The sequence below is a fragment of the Indicator indicator genome, chromosome 2 (assembly GCF_027791375.1).
Source record: "Indicator indicator isolate 239-I01 chromosome 2, UM_Iind_1.1, whole genome shotgun sequence".
NCBI lineage: Eukaryota > Metazoa > Chordata > Aves > Piciformes > Indicatoridae > Indicator > Indicator indicator.
Genome location: NC_072011.1, coordinates 45,554,111 through 45,570,183, shown reverse-complemented (window position 1 = coordinate 45,570,183; position 16,073 = coordinate 45,554,111). Strand labels below are relative to the sequence as shown.

General features: G+C 38.9%; 1 protein-coding gene across 1 annotated transcript in view; it reads left to right on the top strand.

Moving 5' to 3' along the window:
- The window catches only part of TTC7A (tetratricopeptide repeat domain 7A), a 181,703-nt gene that overhangs the window by 108,446 nt on the left and 57,184 nt on the right, over positions 1–16,073 (top strand). The window contains exons 16-17 of the mRNA XM_054399317.1: positions 11,449–11,565; positions 15,407–15,504. Of these exons, the coding sequence (XP_054255292.1) occupies positions 11,449–11,565; positions 15,407–15,504 (215 nt within the window). The remainder of the gene's footprint in view (positions 1–11,448; positions 11,566–15,406; positions 15,505–16,073) is intronic.

Below are 16,073 nucleotides of genomic sequence, written 5' to 3'. Positions count from 1 at the left end.
GCTTTTCTAACTTAAAATTTGAGTGACATATCCCTAGATAGTTTTAAAAGACAAAAATCTGTTCATTGGATCACAGAAGTGATTCTCTTCAGCTTTCTGGCCCTGAATGTTTTGTTCCTTTTACCTGTTCCATTGCAGCTATTAACTCTAAGTTTTGGAACAAAGTTCAGTTTTGTAAAGCACTATTGTGCCAAAAATATGTAAAGGTCAATACTGGAATGCTTCTCAAAAAAACACAAGCAAAACAAAAAGGAAACAGACAAACAGAAAAACCCAGCAACAAAATACCAAACCAAAACCCAGAAAAAAAGTCTTGCATTAGTTTGTGGGTGAAGAACCCAAAATAAAGCCAAAGACACTAATCTTATCACGTGCACTGTACTGTATAAATGAGATCTGTTTTTTAACAGTCAAGCCTGTTTTATTCTATCCAGCATTTAAATTGTATCTGCAGTTTTAAACTGAGTTGTATTTTCAGGCTGTTGTTGAAAAAAGGCCAAATACTGCTATTTTTAAATTTTTAACATATAATGACTGTGCGTGTTACCCCAAAAGATTTTCTTTAATCATACATGCAGTGCTTGGGATCTGTAATAATGTGTCATCTTTTCTCAGCAGATCTGGAAGAGGTGTCACATTGGATTGTAATAGGTACTGCAGAAAATAATCCATTAATTTGATTTTAGGCTCAATCACACATGAGTTGTCTTTTTATTTTTGTTTTTCTTAACCATGCATATATTTCTCACCTTTCTCTTGAGGCTTTTAGGTTTTGTTGGCAGTTCTAATTGAAATCTTTTGGATACTTCTGACAGGTTGAGAGACTGCTGATTTTTATTTGTTACTCAGGAGCAGTGATTCATCTTGTTTGTGCAGTGTAAGGTGTGCCTGCTGGATTCACATATACAACAGCAAAGTTACAATTTCCAGCAAGGCTAAGAAATTAAGCTTCACATTTAAAATATACCCTGCAAGATCCTGAACTATATTAGTGTTCAGCTGAAGTGGGCACATCTCTCAGCTAGGAAAACCTTATGCTGAAGTAGTAGTCAAGGATGCAAGCTGTGGCAGTAAGTTCTGCAAGTAGGCTGTATCCTTGAGTTGATGGGTGTAGTTGAGAAGTCTTTAGGAAGAAAATAAAAAGAAATTTATATGTTTAATTATATTTTTGCCAAGAAAACAGAATATTTAGATTAAACTGAAACGCTTCTGCTTTAACTTGGAGAAGAGTGTCTCTATGATGGAGAAGCTGGATTTAATAAAAAATATGGTCAGTTGGCCTGTGCTTCCAATGTATATTCAAATCACAGTGGCCCTGTTCAATATGACAAGAATCACACAGAGCTGTTCACTGTTACATACCGAGTTTGATTTTTCTTGATTTTCTCTTCGGGTTAAGAAGAGCTATTATAATATCAGCTCAGCTGACTGGCCTGAGTTCTGTGGTGAACCCTTACTGTGTGGGAGGAATACAGCCTGATAAAAAGTGCTGTTGTTGCCAGAGTCAGTCTGCATTGTCTCAAACCCGATAACGATTAAGGGCTACAAATCCTCACCCTGCAGTTAGCTTATATAGAAATATAGTGCATCTCCAAAAACACTGTGGTGAAAAACCAACCCAGCGCTACCATGAGTGTGAATTTTGTCCATCTAGTTTTCCTAAGTCAGTGTACTTTGTCAAGCCAAATGATGAGCACAGGGATTTTTAAGTTAGCTTAAATCATGCCAGTGAAGGATTGAGTCAAATTGCAGTAGCACAGTCTTCAGCACATCTGTCTGTTGAAGTACAGACTTGAGCCTGTATGCTCGTTGCTTGCTCTGCATGACAGGTCATGATCCTGTGTCTTCATGCTGCCATTACTGCGTTGTGTTCAGCTGGTGCTAACATTGACTGCGATTACATCATGGCTTTGCTTTGTAGACTTAGACAAATTTGATTCGTGCCGCTAGCAAAATATCCGTTTCTTTCGCTAGGATTTTCTTTGGTGAAGCCAACAGTTTTCTGTCTACTTAACACAACACAGGTTTGTTCTAAATCATGAGTTGTTTGAGGTTTTTTTTTCTGAACTGAAGGAGCTTCTTTCTGTCTTCACTTCTGTCACTTCTTTTAGCTTTTAAGCAGGCCTTTCTTCATCTATATTCAGGCTGGGATAGAAACCTGCTCCTCTGTTTCTTACTGAACAAGCTTATCTTACAAAAAGCACTGACTGAACTGTTTTAAGTATCTGGTGTGTTGTTTTAGCCAGAATGTAGCTTGAAAGGTAGCCCACATGTGCCCCAGAACTGTAGTGAAATTCAGTGGTGTTTGGCAGATTGATTTCCATCTTTTTCACCTCTTCTGAGACATGCAGCCAGTGAGTGTTAAATATTGACTGACTCTGACCCTTTTTGTGTTACTCATGTTTATACTTTGTCCTCTGCAAAATGAAGCAGGTAAGAGATACTTTCATAATCCTTCTCCTCATAAGGAGCTGGAACTACTGAAGTTCTTAAGCACACACTTAGTTCTAAAGAGGGGAATAACTGACTTCTTGTTGACTTCAGTAGGATTTTTCATATGCTTAAAGATGAAGACCTCTTATAAGTGCTTTTCTGGAGTACTGCCAAAGTGACATAAATTGTATTGCCCCAAAATAAAATGATAGAAAGAGAGAGGTTTGTTTAATGCATTTTGAGAAAGAAAAGCTTATTTTATACTAAGCCTGTTGCTTTTATAGCAAAGCCAAATGTTGTGCTTCTAATTTGCTAATATAGTGGATGTGTGATGCAGTTTCAGGCTGTTGGCTCCAGGTATCAGTAACACACAAGATTTCATAAATGTGTCACGTTGGCTAGAAATGTTTTATTAATCCTGTCGTGGGGTTCTGCTTTACTCTGTTTTGTCGCATGATTTATACAACTGGAATATGAATATGCTATCACTTAATATTTTGACACTAAGTTAATTAGGAGGTATTTCACTCTGTTTTAAATACATGAGTCAGGATTATGACATAACTTTCCAATCAGAAGGTGTATTCTCAACTGTAGATTGAGGTGACTTCAAGGTTGATGTTGAATGTTACTTTATTATCCTTTTCTCTAAAAGCTGCCTAAACTGCTCATCATAGAACCTTTTCTGACAAAATGCAACAGTTTAGAAGTGTAAGTGAAGCATCTAGTTCTGCAGTCTTTGGGGAGAGGAAGTATTGACAGCATATGAAGTACTTCAGCTTAGTCCTGTTAATACTCTTTTCTTGTCTGGCATGATCTCAGCTCAGCAATTAGAGACTCTAGGTCTGTTTCCTTTTCCCTTTCTGTAAATCAAGAGTTATTCCAGTGGTTGTGACAGCATGATACTTCTCAGCTCTGCCCTTTCAAAGGAGTTCCTATATGATAGGGCTGTCTGGATTTGCCCAAGGGCCTATCTGATAAAATTCTGAAGAACAGATGAGAAATGTTTCAAATGTGAGGTCAGTTACAGAGAAAGTCAACCTGCTTCCCTTTCTGTTTGCAAATAACTGAAGTTGAAGCACCAGTATTAAGAGATTAAATATAAAGTATATGAGGAAGACAATGATGAAAAAACTAGTTCTCTGAATGCCTTGCAAAGGTCATTCCTGTTATCTGCTCTGCAGTTAGAAGTACTGAAGCACAGAGAGCTGAAGTGGCTTGACCAAGACTGGCCAAGAAGCCGTGCAACAGCAACAAAACAGAGCATGGCTCTCCCATGTCTGGAGCCCTTGCCACAGGATATTGGCCACACTACCACCACAGGTGAAATAAACCATAGTTTCCAGTACACCTCTGAGATTGCACTGACATTTGCCCATTGGCATGTAGGGGTCGATTTCCACCCACAAATGAGATACTGCACCACAGTCACGTGAACTTAAGTAGCAGTGCTCAGATCTGCTGGAGAAGCTATGTGGGGAACTCCTACTGAATTTGTTATTTAAATTTAAAAGGAGATAGACCTCTAAGGTCCTAATCTTGGATGCTTGAGACCTGGCTCTGGTTTTCAAATGTGCTCATGCAGCATGCAGTGCAACAGGGAGTACTCTGTGTGGTTGGAGCCTGTCAGAGGAAAAACAGTTCACAAAGCAATGTGGGAGAACACTTGCAAATTGAATGTCAGTTTAACATCTTCTGAAGTGTTGCAAGAGAAAATCTAATATACTATCCCTTCAGAAGGAAATTATACACAAAAAATTGATTTAAATGCTCTGCATAGCAAAACCAGAAACTTTCTCTTTGGATTTTGCTGTAAAATTATTTTTGTCTTCACTCAGGTGAGATATGGCCTGAAATATGTATGATTTGTGATGGCACAGAATCATATTGTTGCCAGTTCCTCATCAGGGTGAGAGGAATTCCTCCCAGGTGTATCACCCAAGGGAACCTACATAACACAGAGTGAGAGAACGGATTTTATCAGCTTTGGTAACAATTTGTTTGATTCCTATATACTTAAGAAAAAGCAAAATATCACAACAATGTGACTGAGATGAATGATCTGATTAAAAGGAAGAGAGACTATAATTCTGAACACCCTTTTTTGTGCCTTCTTTTCCTGGGTATGACTAGCTATGTCTTGATTCTGAAGGAAGGTGAAGGCAAGGAAGACTTTCAGTGCTTCCCCCTTCCCCCAGCAAAACAGGATTCTTTTTCTTTCGGTAGACTATTAGTTACTTGCTGTTTTTTCTTCAAGGGACAACCTGTCCAACTTTAGCAGATAAAAGGGTTTATTACAAGACTTCCTTCCTCTGTAAGTGACAGCTTCTGGGTGTGCTGCATTGATGTTAACTCATGTTTACCCTCTATATCACAAGTGAATCTGGTGGACCTGAATGCTGAAATAAGTGCATAAGGTTGCTGGACTGGCTGCAGACATGTTTGTCCTGGGAAGTGACATTTGAGTCCATGCAGAGGCCCTTCACCTGACTGACAGAAGGCCCTGCTGCCATCAGGCGCAGACTGCAGATTGCAGGAGAAGGCAGTCCCAAGAGGAAACACCCAGAGCTTGAGCCATGGCAGTGGGCAATCATATTTTGTTGTTGTTGTTGTTGGCTGTGCAGTCTCTGTCAGTTTGGCTACAATCTTAACTTTTCTGATCCCGTGTCCCTCTGTTTCCCTCCTACTCTATGAGCAAGAGTCTTGTAGCTTTGTGTCATGAGGCTAAGCCTAGCAAATTGTCTTCATCATGTAACTCTACCTCTCTAAAAGATGTTCTCACCCTGTGCTGTTGTAGTCAGTTCTTGGAGCAACATGAACTAGATAGAAGTTGTCATCCAAGACTAGGGCTCTGAGCAAGACATTGTTCTAAAGGAAATGTCAGCTCTGAGCCTGGTAGATTTCCTGGGCTGTGAAGATGAAGTTGACAGTTCTTTGGACATGCTACCAGGCTTCTTGGTTATATTTTTTGTTCTTATTGGGGGGTAAATGGGTAGGGAGCTGTAATTAAAAAACAAAACAAAACAAAACAAAAAAACCCTCTATGTCTGTATATGATCAATTTATTTTTGTAGTGAAAGTGCTAGATCAAGTTATAAAAGGATCAGGTTATAAACAGAGGTTGCAGTCAGCGTTGCTGGCATTAATTTAACTAGAGAATGTGCCCTTAAATGTCAGGAGACTGCAAGAAGCACTGAGTTATTTGAGAAGACAGCAACTTTGATGTTGATTTTATCAGCAAAACAGTAGGAGATTAAAAGCATCTTTCCAATTTTGCCAACTTTTTTTTTTCTTATAGAAAACATGAGTAAGTCTTTAGCAGGTGTTTTAGGAAGGTTAGTGAAACCATAGTGGTGATGGTGAAAGTATACATTAGTTAATTGGCTTGTATAGATGACTCATCATTGAAGCTAAACTCAGCAAATGATAAACTAAGCAGATAATTTGCTATGAAGATACTACAGCTCCAGATGCACTGTCCTCTCATACTAGCAGATAAAACAAGATCAGACAATCTGTGTTATAGAAAGATCATGGGCTGCAATTATATTTCTGCTGTATTGAAATGTAAGAGTGGACATTCTTGATCAAACTCAGGGCTTGTCTGGCTTCGGCAGGGCATCTGGCGAATGCACAGGGAAAAGCATGCAGAAAAATGAGAGCAGGGGTGGTTCTACCCCTTACATGTCATCCCTGGTTTTGTCAGATGAGTGGTGCCCCTGATGGGCCTGTCATCCATGAATTTATCTAATCTTTTTTAACCTATTTATGTGTATGCTCCAGAACATCCTGTAGCAATGGATTTTGCACTTTACTTTTGCACTGCATGAAAAAAAACCCTTCATTAGCTCATTTTAAATCCACTGCTTGATTGCTTTAATGGATATTCCTTACCTCCCATTGAAGCAACACAGGCTACTTTGTTTTCCCAATCTCCTTCATGCTATTCATTTTATAAATCCATCATCTCTTCTTTCATCTTCTTTTCCAGGCTAGGAAGTCTGTTTACTATCTCCATATATCAAAAACATTCCAAAACTTTGATCATTCTTCTTGTCTCCTCTATCCTCTTTCCAGCCCTGTTAGATCAGTCTATGTCCTGAATCCACCTGTATGCTCCTTTTGCATCAGATACCTTAAAGGGAAAGAAATTAATTCAAGAGTTCAGTGATGAAAGTGTTGGGGGTTTGAACCCATGCTTCCCAGTTTGTCAGAGAGCATCCCTTGTTCATCTGCCTATCCAGGTCATAACATTCCCCAGTTTTTCATTTGAGCTGGCATGGAATATTTATCTAGGCTTCAGAGAGGTAAGAGGATGAGCTGGTCTCTGCTGTCCAGTGGCACTTGCATGCTGCTCCAACACCCCATCAATCAGTCACTGGATAAAGTGCATTTGCTGTCCTCAGAGCTGTGACAAGGATTCTGGTTTCTCTCTCCAGGCAAGTGTCTGTAAACACACACAAACAAACAGGCACATGCGTCCTGTCACTTAACAGAAGAAAGAAGCAAAGTACTTGCAGATGTTCAGTATCTTCATGATAATGTGCACAATTTTCTCTGTGGATTTGGACATACTGCTGCTGTTTTCAGTGTTTTGTTTTGTTTCATTTTGTATTAAAAGTCAAAAATAACCCATCAGCTGTGTGCGTAGGTAGGCAAATTAGGTGAAAAATGAAAGAATTTGGGGAATAATGGCCCTGATCTGGTAAAGCTTGAAGACATGTAGATCTTTGAATTGCTGCTGACAAACTGAAAAACTGAAGGACTTACAAGCAATCAGTAAGTGGCAAAACATGTAGATGAACAGCTATATAATACCCATTATTCCTAATTTAGTTGCTCAGCCTTAAACTGAGTGGAATGTTTTACTGTTTGCTATAGTATTAGCATTTTTTTATTGCTTGTCAGATGATATGCCACAGCAATCCCATTGGGATGTTATCTAAATGTGTAGTGAAAGGGCTACATTTGATACTCAAAAGTCCATTTTAAAGGAACTTTTAGAAGTACAAATAACTGGTTGATAAATCTTTATGTAGTTCTACAGTTTTCAGTAGGTTATTATTATACATAGCAACTTACATCTTTTTCCAGAGATGTGCTCATAAGTGTTTGTATTAAGATATCCACATGTGAAACCTTTATATAATAAGTATCAACCATTATACCTCAATAATTACATTGTCAATGACAGGAAAGAACTCTTTTCTTCATAGGTAATATTAAAGAACTTAAAGACCTCAGCCTTAAGTCTCAGGAGGGCTAGATAGGTGTATTTGACCAGGCCTTGAGGCACATTATCAGCAGCTGAAACCAGTCTTTGTGAAGACAAATGTGGAATATCTCCTGAAATCAACTAAAGCAGCTTGCTTGCTGCTGAAAATTTTTGTAGGCATTCCAGTCCCTGCTTTTTTGTCAATGCATGCCATACCATAGTGATATTTATGTCGTTTACACTAAAGAAATTTTGATACTTGAGAAACCTAATTTTGACTTTTCAGAACTTCATATCTCAGCAAAGTTAGAGTTAATATTACTGTGATAGATACATTAACATAGGTGGCAGTAACCTGATTACATTAGGGAATAGAAGCCTTTGCATACCATCCATATAAACGACAAAAGAAAACCACTTCTGAGAGGGAGCTTAGTCTGATGCCAAGAATAAGCACTGGTAATTTTCCATTGTTATGGAAAGTATACGCATTACCAGAATGATTTGTGAATTGTTTTACTCTCTTTTCCTGTGCTTATGTGGTAGCAATTTATATGTTTGCTTTACCCAAAATATGTTTTCATTTTCAGAGGCTAACAGAATTATCAATGACTATATTGATAAACTTGCGACTATTTTTATATGCTGAATCTCTTTAAGAGTCTGCTCTGCTTAATACTACAAGCATCATACAAAGGTACAATAAAATTATATTAAGAAAATATAATCAAATATAATGAGTTATGCACAGAGACTAATGTGACACAATATTCATTAGATTTATTTTCAGCAGGACTGCTACCTCAGTAATAAAATGATAAGCTTGAGAAAAGTGGTACTACTTTGGTGGTTTCCCTAAGTTTTTATTTATTTGGTTTTGCTGTTAAAAAACTTATGAGAAGCTGAAAAATATAAACAGCATGTAGCACATACAGCCTAATGTACAGATTGGATTTGCACCTTTTATTTAGCATTTTTAACTGAATTGTTTACTGCTGTTGTCAGTATGGTTTGATTCCTTCTGCCACATCCATTCTTCCTATTTGCCTTTTGGTTTGATTCCTTGTGTTATTTTGACATAACACGAATAGTGCCATTCCAAAGGTGAATTACCACAGCAGATAACAGCGCATCGTATCTCTGAGATCTGGTAGCGCTACATTGCAAGGACAGTTGCTAAAGTTGCATGATTTTTTTTTTAACCTTTGTATGCTTGTGTCTTTTGATTGGTGATAGCATTGTGCTGAGATTTCATTATTTGTGAGAGTTTTGCTTTTCCCCTTTGTTCTGCTAGTTACTCTCCCTCCTGGAGCAGAAGGTTGCATCTTCAAAGAAATTGACATATACTCACTACAAGCAGTAAACAGCAGGGTGATAGAGAGAGGAACTTGATGTGTTTGTCTTTGTAATGCCAAATTGCAACACTTAAATATGCAATGTAGTGATTTTAATTGCCTGCTGATAACTGTCTATATCTCTACTAATAAACAGGAATGGCCTCTCTAATATAACTCTCCTGTATAGTAGATTGACTGTTAATAAATTCTTCTTTCCTGTATTTTTCTATTTCGTTAACATTAGAAGTGGTATCATGCAACATTTGAATGCATAGAATTATTCAGGGATGTAATATGACCTTTAGGCCTCAGGCTCCTTGACCACCACTCTTTTGTTACAAGGACAATCAGACAAATCCTTGGATTTTCTGATACGTTTTAGATCAGACTCACAATTAGATACTTCTCCATGCAGGTCCTTGCAGGCTGAGGCAAAATAATTTCTTTGCGGTTTCTCAGTTAAACCAAATAAACTGAGCAACTTAAGCCTTTGAGGAAATATATTTTTATAGTCCTCAGATCATTTGCATAACCTTTTTCTGAACCTCATCCCATTTTTAGTCTTTTGGATTTAAAGAGCAAGAACTAGAAACAGAACTGTAGTAAGTGTCTAGCTGATACTGTGAACTGCAATAACCACATCTTCCAGCTCCTACTTGATTTGTGCTTCCGTATATGGATGTTAAGGGTTGCTTGACCTCTTAACTACATTGTTTTTCAGCAGCTTTGCATTCATGAAGCTGTTATAATACCATTGCACTCCAGGGTATAACCTCCCATTTTTCTAGTGTGATACATATTCCTTGATCCTAAGTGGTTGATTTTATATTCTGTTGTATTAAAACAAGCTTTGTTCTTGTGAGCTCTGTTAACTAAGGGATGCAGAGCAGCATGTGTAGATGAACAGCTATATAATACTCATTATTGCTAATGACCAGTTTCCATTACTAACCTCTCAGCAAAAATTTTGATCAGTCCATGGGTCTAGCCTAGAAATAACTTCCTGAGTATAAAAAGGGTGTGCACTTTCAGTTGGAGGATCAGCATTTCTAAGAGCAGGGGATATTTGTATTAGTATTCATTTTACTCAGATTGGTAACGTGAAAATCAAAGGCAAGCATAGAGCAGAGACATGAAACAATAAAAGACTAAGCCAAAATTCCCTGTGGAATTCAGTTGAATGCTTCTCCTGTGAGGACATACAGTAGCAGTGGCCATGAGCAGACTTCCTACTGAAAGTTATAACAGTTGGGCTACATTTTGGTGACTTTTTTTCCCAGAAGAACCCTAATGTCAGAAAGGGACTCTCATTTTGAAACATTACTGTAGGTATGCACCTGTGTGATCTGCTCTAGGTGATCCTGCTCTGGCAGGGGTGTTGGACTAGATGATCTTTTGAGGACTCTTCCAACCCCTAACGTTCTGTGATTCTATGGTTGGCTGCAGATTTCTAATTATTGCAAGTTAATGATCCCTTATTCAGCTGCCAAGTCTACTCTAACATCATCTGTCCAGTAGCTGTTGTCTCTTTCTGGAGTTGTTTGGATTCACAGGAGCCTGCAGGTCAAATTCACAAACCTGATATTGTCAAATCTTGATGTGGTATGAATGGATATACATATGTGTGCATCCAGTGAATCCAGCCAGCCATACTGAACCAATTCAAAATGTGTAGAACTTGGATTTTTTGAAAATGTTAAAGCAGAAGTAAGTTTGCATCAGTAAATAAGAAATAAATTCAATTGTCTTGGCAATTAAAAAAATAATAATAAATGGATGTTGTGAAAGATGGTGTTAAAGGCAAGCTAGCAATAAGTGGTAAGTTGTGTCATTCCCAGATCTGTCTTCTAACCTGTGCTGAATTCCACTTGTCTGTGCAAGTACATATTCTCTAGGTATAAGAATAGTAGCAGCAGTTGTACTACCTACAAGAATGTACAAGGGCTACCAGCTGTCTAGCCTAGGGGCATGAGATGATCACCAGCTGGGGTTAAGAAAAAGTGTTTCCTTCCTGTGAGGCATTACATAATTGTCTGTGTATATTAAGTGTGATGACATTTTGTTTTATATAAGCCAGTGCTATAAGAAGATTCTGGCATGTGCACTATGGCAATTCCTTTTTTATTCGGTTTTTAATGCTATTGCCATGGTCCAAAGTAAAATGAGGTTCACCCTACAGTTTCACCTTGTTAGATTTGCAATGCATTACTTTTAACACTGTCCTGCTAGCTTTGTGACGCAAATTTGACTGCAGCTGAGGAATGCTGTTAATCCTCTCATCTCCTTGTGGGGAGAATCAAAGTTGAGCCAAATGAAATGTTTCGTGCGACAGTGTTTTCCTTTTATTGCTGCACATACAAAGCAAGTAAAAATTCTGGCTGCCAGGGTCTCACTGGACTAGTACTGATTCTCCACATGTATGGCATGCTAAAAAAATGGAAATTATTCTTTTTTATCTTGCAGCTTACTCTTCACCAAAATAAAACTGGAATGGATACATAAAGGACCTGAAGAGGCTCTGGTGACATGCAGGCATATGTTGCAGATGTGGCAGATGGTGTATAATGTTTTACAACACAGGTAGGCTTTTTCTACTGTCTTAATAAGTTCAGATTTCATAATGGTCATGCAGTTATCTTCATTAATTTTCTAGATACTTACGCTGTTTGGCAACAAGGGTAATAGTACTGTTTAAGAAGAAGTGTAAGAGATATTTCTAACTGTGATTAAAAATAATGATTTTAATAGCCATTATTAAAAAAAAAAAAAACAACATAACAAAACAAATGTCAAGATTTTAGAACTGAAGAAGCCATTTGAACCTGGAGTTCATCATCTGAACATCTCTGTCCACGTTCAGATGTCCAGAATGGAGGGTAAATTAATTTTTCTCCCCAGTACTAGGCTTCTATCAGTTACTGTTCACAGTCTGCAGTGGCTGACACTGCCCAGGAATGTATGGGGGTGACACAGTCCTGAACTGAGTAAGCTGAAGAAAGGCACATGGCCAAGATTCTATTATAAGCCATGGTTACATGCCAGTTGCATAGCTTGGTGCTAACTGGGCAAACAAAGGTGTTAAGGATGTAGATTCTTTCTCCTTTCCTTTATCCTAGCAAATCTGCATTTAAACAATTAAGCAGCTAGTTTCCCTGTTTGTTCCTTCCTTCTCATCTGCTTCCACTCTGGAAGGAAAAGTTTTAGAAACAGTATCCCTTTGCATGCTGCCCTAGTCATTATACCAGCGTACAACTATCTTGGGAATGTTATCCTAAGGCCACACCTGTAATGTCCATAGAGGTTGTTTCTGATAGGGGGGACAGCATGCTTGATGGCAACAGTCATGACAGCAGACTGATGAAGCTTGCATTGTTCCTCAATTTCTGTATGCATTTTCATAAGCTTTATAAACACCAGAAGTATATGTACAGAGTGATGCATGTCTATATACAAGTTGTCCTTGAGGGATTATTAGCAATTCCTTGTTGGTTTAGCTAATGAGCAGCAGACCAAACACAAAATCTAGATATTTATGTAGCAACAGAGAAATGGTCTCTTAGAGGCTCAAATCATTGATTTCCTTAAACCTTAGTCTCTCTAGCTAAGGATTCAGTCATGTTCCTCTCATATGAATAATCTTTATACTCATAAGTAGTCCTCATGAAGCTGATCAAATCCACACTGACTGAACAATTGTGGCTAAGATTTGATCTTGCAAGGAGGGGCTGCAAGCCTGAGACTGAAGTACATTGGAAAACAGACAAATAGTTCAGCCATTTGGATTGTATTTGAATCCCAAGCTATGCTTTGGCTGTTGAAGTCCAAGATGTATTAGCTTGAGAGGCTTTTGATAATCTTTAACAGTAGAAGCCTAAACAAAACAAATTGCTTTGCTTTCACTTTTGGGAACCGTACTGTGTATTTCACTGCTATTCCCAGTGGAACTTTTTGACTTTCTCAAAAAATAAGTCATAAAATGTTTTCTGTTGGGAAGTACTACTTGAAAGGCAACAAGAATGGGCTAGGTACTTGCAGTTTTAGACTGGAATCAGTAAGCCAGGAAGCCCCTTGAATTAAGCAGATCACAGCAGTATCAGCTAACAAATATGTAAAATATTCTGGGTTGGGCTTGCAAAGGAACTTAAGGGGAATTCTTACCAGTGAGACTTGGACACAGAAACTTTTTGGGGCCTGTTAGAAAAGAGAAGCCTATATTTATGTAATGCTGAGAACTGTTACACCCGGTATTCTTTATTAGTTCAAGCAGCAGCTAATTGCATACCCAATTAAATTTCACTTTAGTTATATTTGGTTGCATTTGTCTGACTTAAGTTTCTCAGCTTTGCAATCTTACTGTGACTCTGCTAGATGGAAGAATCTTTCGGATCCCAGTATTTTCTCCCTGGGCAGCTGTTCATATGCCATGCTCAAAATTCTCTCTTGTCTTCTCTCTTACAAACCAGTGCCTTTGCAATCTTTCACAACCAAGTGTTTCCTTCAACAGTTTCTTTCACCATTTAACCACCATTTCAACTACCTTTTAGAAGTAGTAGGGCAGTGGAGTTGCAGTATGTCGCACTGTTAGCCTTTCCAGTGATGTATGCTAAAGGCAAATAACCTGGCTACTGCCTCTTCTGTGGTGCATGGAAAAGCTTTCTTGGCTGAAGGCCTTGTACTGTGGCTTTGAAGGAGTAGTTAATTTTCAGGATATTTAATAAAGCCATTGGGAGTGGCTGTTTTGCACAATGCAGTCCACAGGGTTTTCAGGCTGGGATTTCACTCTATCTTCCCAGTTAAAAGGCCATGCTGCTGACATTTTGCTAACTGAGGCCATCTCATTGAACCTTCTCTGAACACTACTCTCCTGTGGTCAGTTTGTACTGTGACCAAACACCGATCTTCTCACCTGTCCCTTGCACAGGAGTATAGCATACAAGCCATGAGCCTGAACTGTGACACTGTTGACGGCTGCTGCATCAAAGCAGTGCTCACCTTGTGGGAGTGATACTTTAAAGCTCATCTGCCATGTTCCTGCATAGGCAATTCACACATAAGACAAAAACAGACCTGCAATTCCACCAGCAGCCCCCAGCCAGGGCACTTGAGTTGATTCTGGCTAAGCAAAGCTGAGGCATGGGAAAGAGAATTTAATTTTACCTTGTATCTGTTACCACATGATAGTCTCAAATGAAGTATCAGTGTGGAAACCAGTATGGAAGACAGGCAGGCCCAGTCAAGGCTGGAAATGTGTGCAAACAGTCAAGGGTCCAACAATTCACAGTCTGTTAACAGACAGTAATGTTTGATCCCAAAGATCAAGTAAAAAGGTTAATTAGCTATTGTAATCACAGTTATCACTATAATAAACAACAGTAAGTGGCTTTCAGTCTTAGATTATTAGCTGGGAAGGACAAGATTTGATTTATCCTTTGTTATTGGTTTCTGTGATATCAGAACAATAATGTTTAAAACCAAATGGCAAGTCCCAAGCTCATTCTTCTACTAAATTAATGTCAATTTAAGGGAATCCTGTGCAATCCCTAGTAAAGGACTGATCAGACTGGAAGATGGGGCATCCACAGTGATCATGACTCTGTGACAACTTGTTTCCTGGGAGGAATATTGACCAAAGGCTGAGCTGTACGCTTGGAAGTGTGCCAAAAAAGTAGCTAGGGCAGTCACTTTCCCTTTAGACATTTTGTCCCTTATTGGACGATGAGAGAAGATATCATCACTGTCTGATCCTGGGGAAATGGCAGACTATGTGGTGATAGGAGGGCTCAGGAGTTCTGTGTTAAGTGATTTTTTTCATTATGCACATGATTTTTTTTCTTTTTTAATTTTACTTTTGGAAGACCTCTCATGTGAGAACAGAAGTGTAGTAGAAGAGCAGACCAGATAGCCCTTCTTTCATAAAGTAGTGCCATACAGTAGCTTTTATCTTCTTCTGTTTGAACAGAACAAGGGTGGAAAAAGAGAAAATAATCCCTTCAAAATGAAGAAGTTATCACCTGGGTGGAAGGTGGTAATTGGTTTGTTTCAAAAGGATCATCACAGCAGACCTGTGAACATATCCTTCTGCAAGGGACATAGTTCTTCCAGCATGCAGGGCTGCTGGTTGACCTCCTCTGGCTGTCTTCTAGCTGCCAACATATTCCTCATCCAGTGGTTTGCAAAGACTCCAACAACCAAATAAACAGGTGCCAGCATGTATCCTGGAGCTGTTGCTGGGCACTGTGTCTCTGAGCTTCCTATTAGCAAGTTGCAATGTTACAACACATTCAAGAAGCTGACTGCATGCAACTGGAAAGCTTGAGTTTTCAGTCCCAGTGGCAGCTAGATGAGACTTTTGCCTACTTGAAGAGGAATATTGTTTCTCTACTGAAAGGTGGACAAGTAACACAGTTTTGTTTCTTTACAGTGGCTCTGAGAAAGAAAGTAGTGTGACTGAAACACCAGTGATCAAAAAGCATAACGGACTGCATCTCACGCTCCCAGACGTTCATGATACTGAATGTGGTGAGGAAACAAGATTTGTGCTTTCCCATCCTAAAAGCCTGCTTTTGTGAGAGAGAAATGTTTTATTTTTGTCAGCAAGCATGGTGGGCAGCAGATCTGTGCATGTGTGCATTGCTGGGCAGGTGGTCAGGAGGTCCAGATCTGTCTTGCAGGGCCGTCTCTGCTACATAACATTTCCCTGGTTTGTTTGTACCTTGGCTTCCCCATGGATAAAACAAGGAGACAAGTTCCTGCTTTCTTTTTCAAAGCCCTCCAAGGGGAGTATGAAAGGTATTAGATAGGAGTTTGCTATACTTCTGCAAGAACTGTGTAATTCTGTCCTCCTTTTTAACTCCTGGCCCCATACTTCCACAGTCTAATCATTTTCAAGCCACTGGTTGTGGTTTTAGAGAGCTGAGTGGAAGTGTCAGTTCCTATTAGAGGGTGATTTGCTTTGAGATTTGTATATAAAACTTGTGATGCTTTAATATATGGGAAGTACGCATTCACAGTAACAGATTAGCAGGTGGAAATAACTGAGACATCAAAGCTAAGCTTGGCAGGAAGGGGAAGGGACTTTCAGAGTGTGT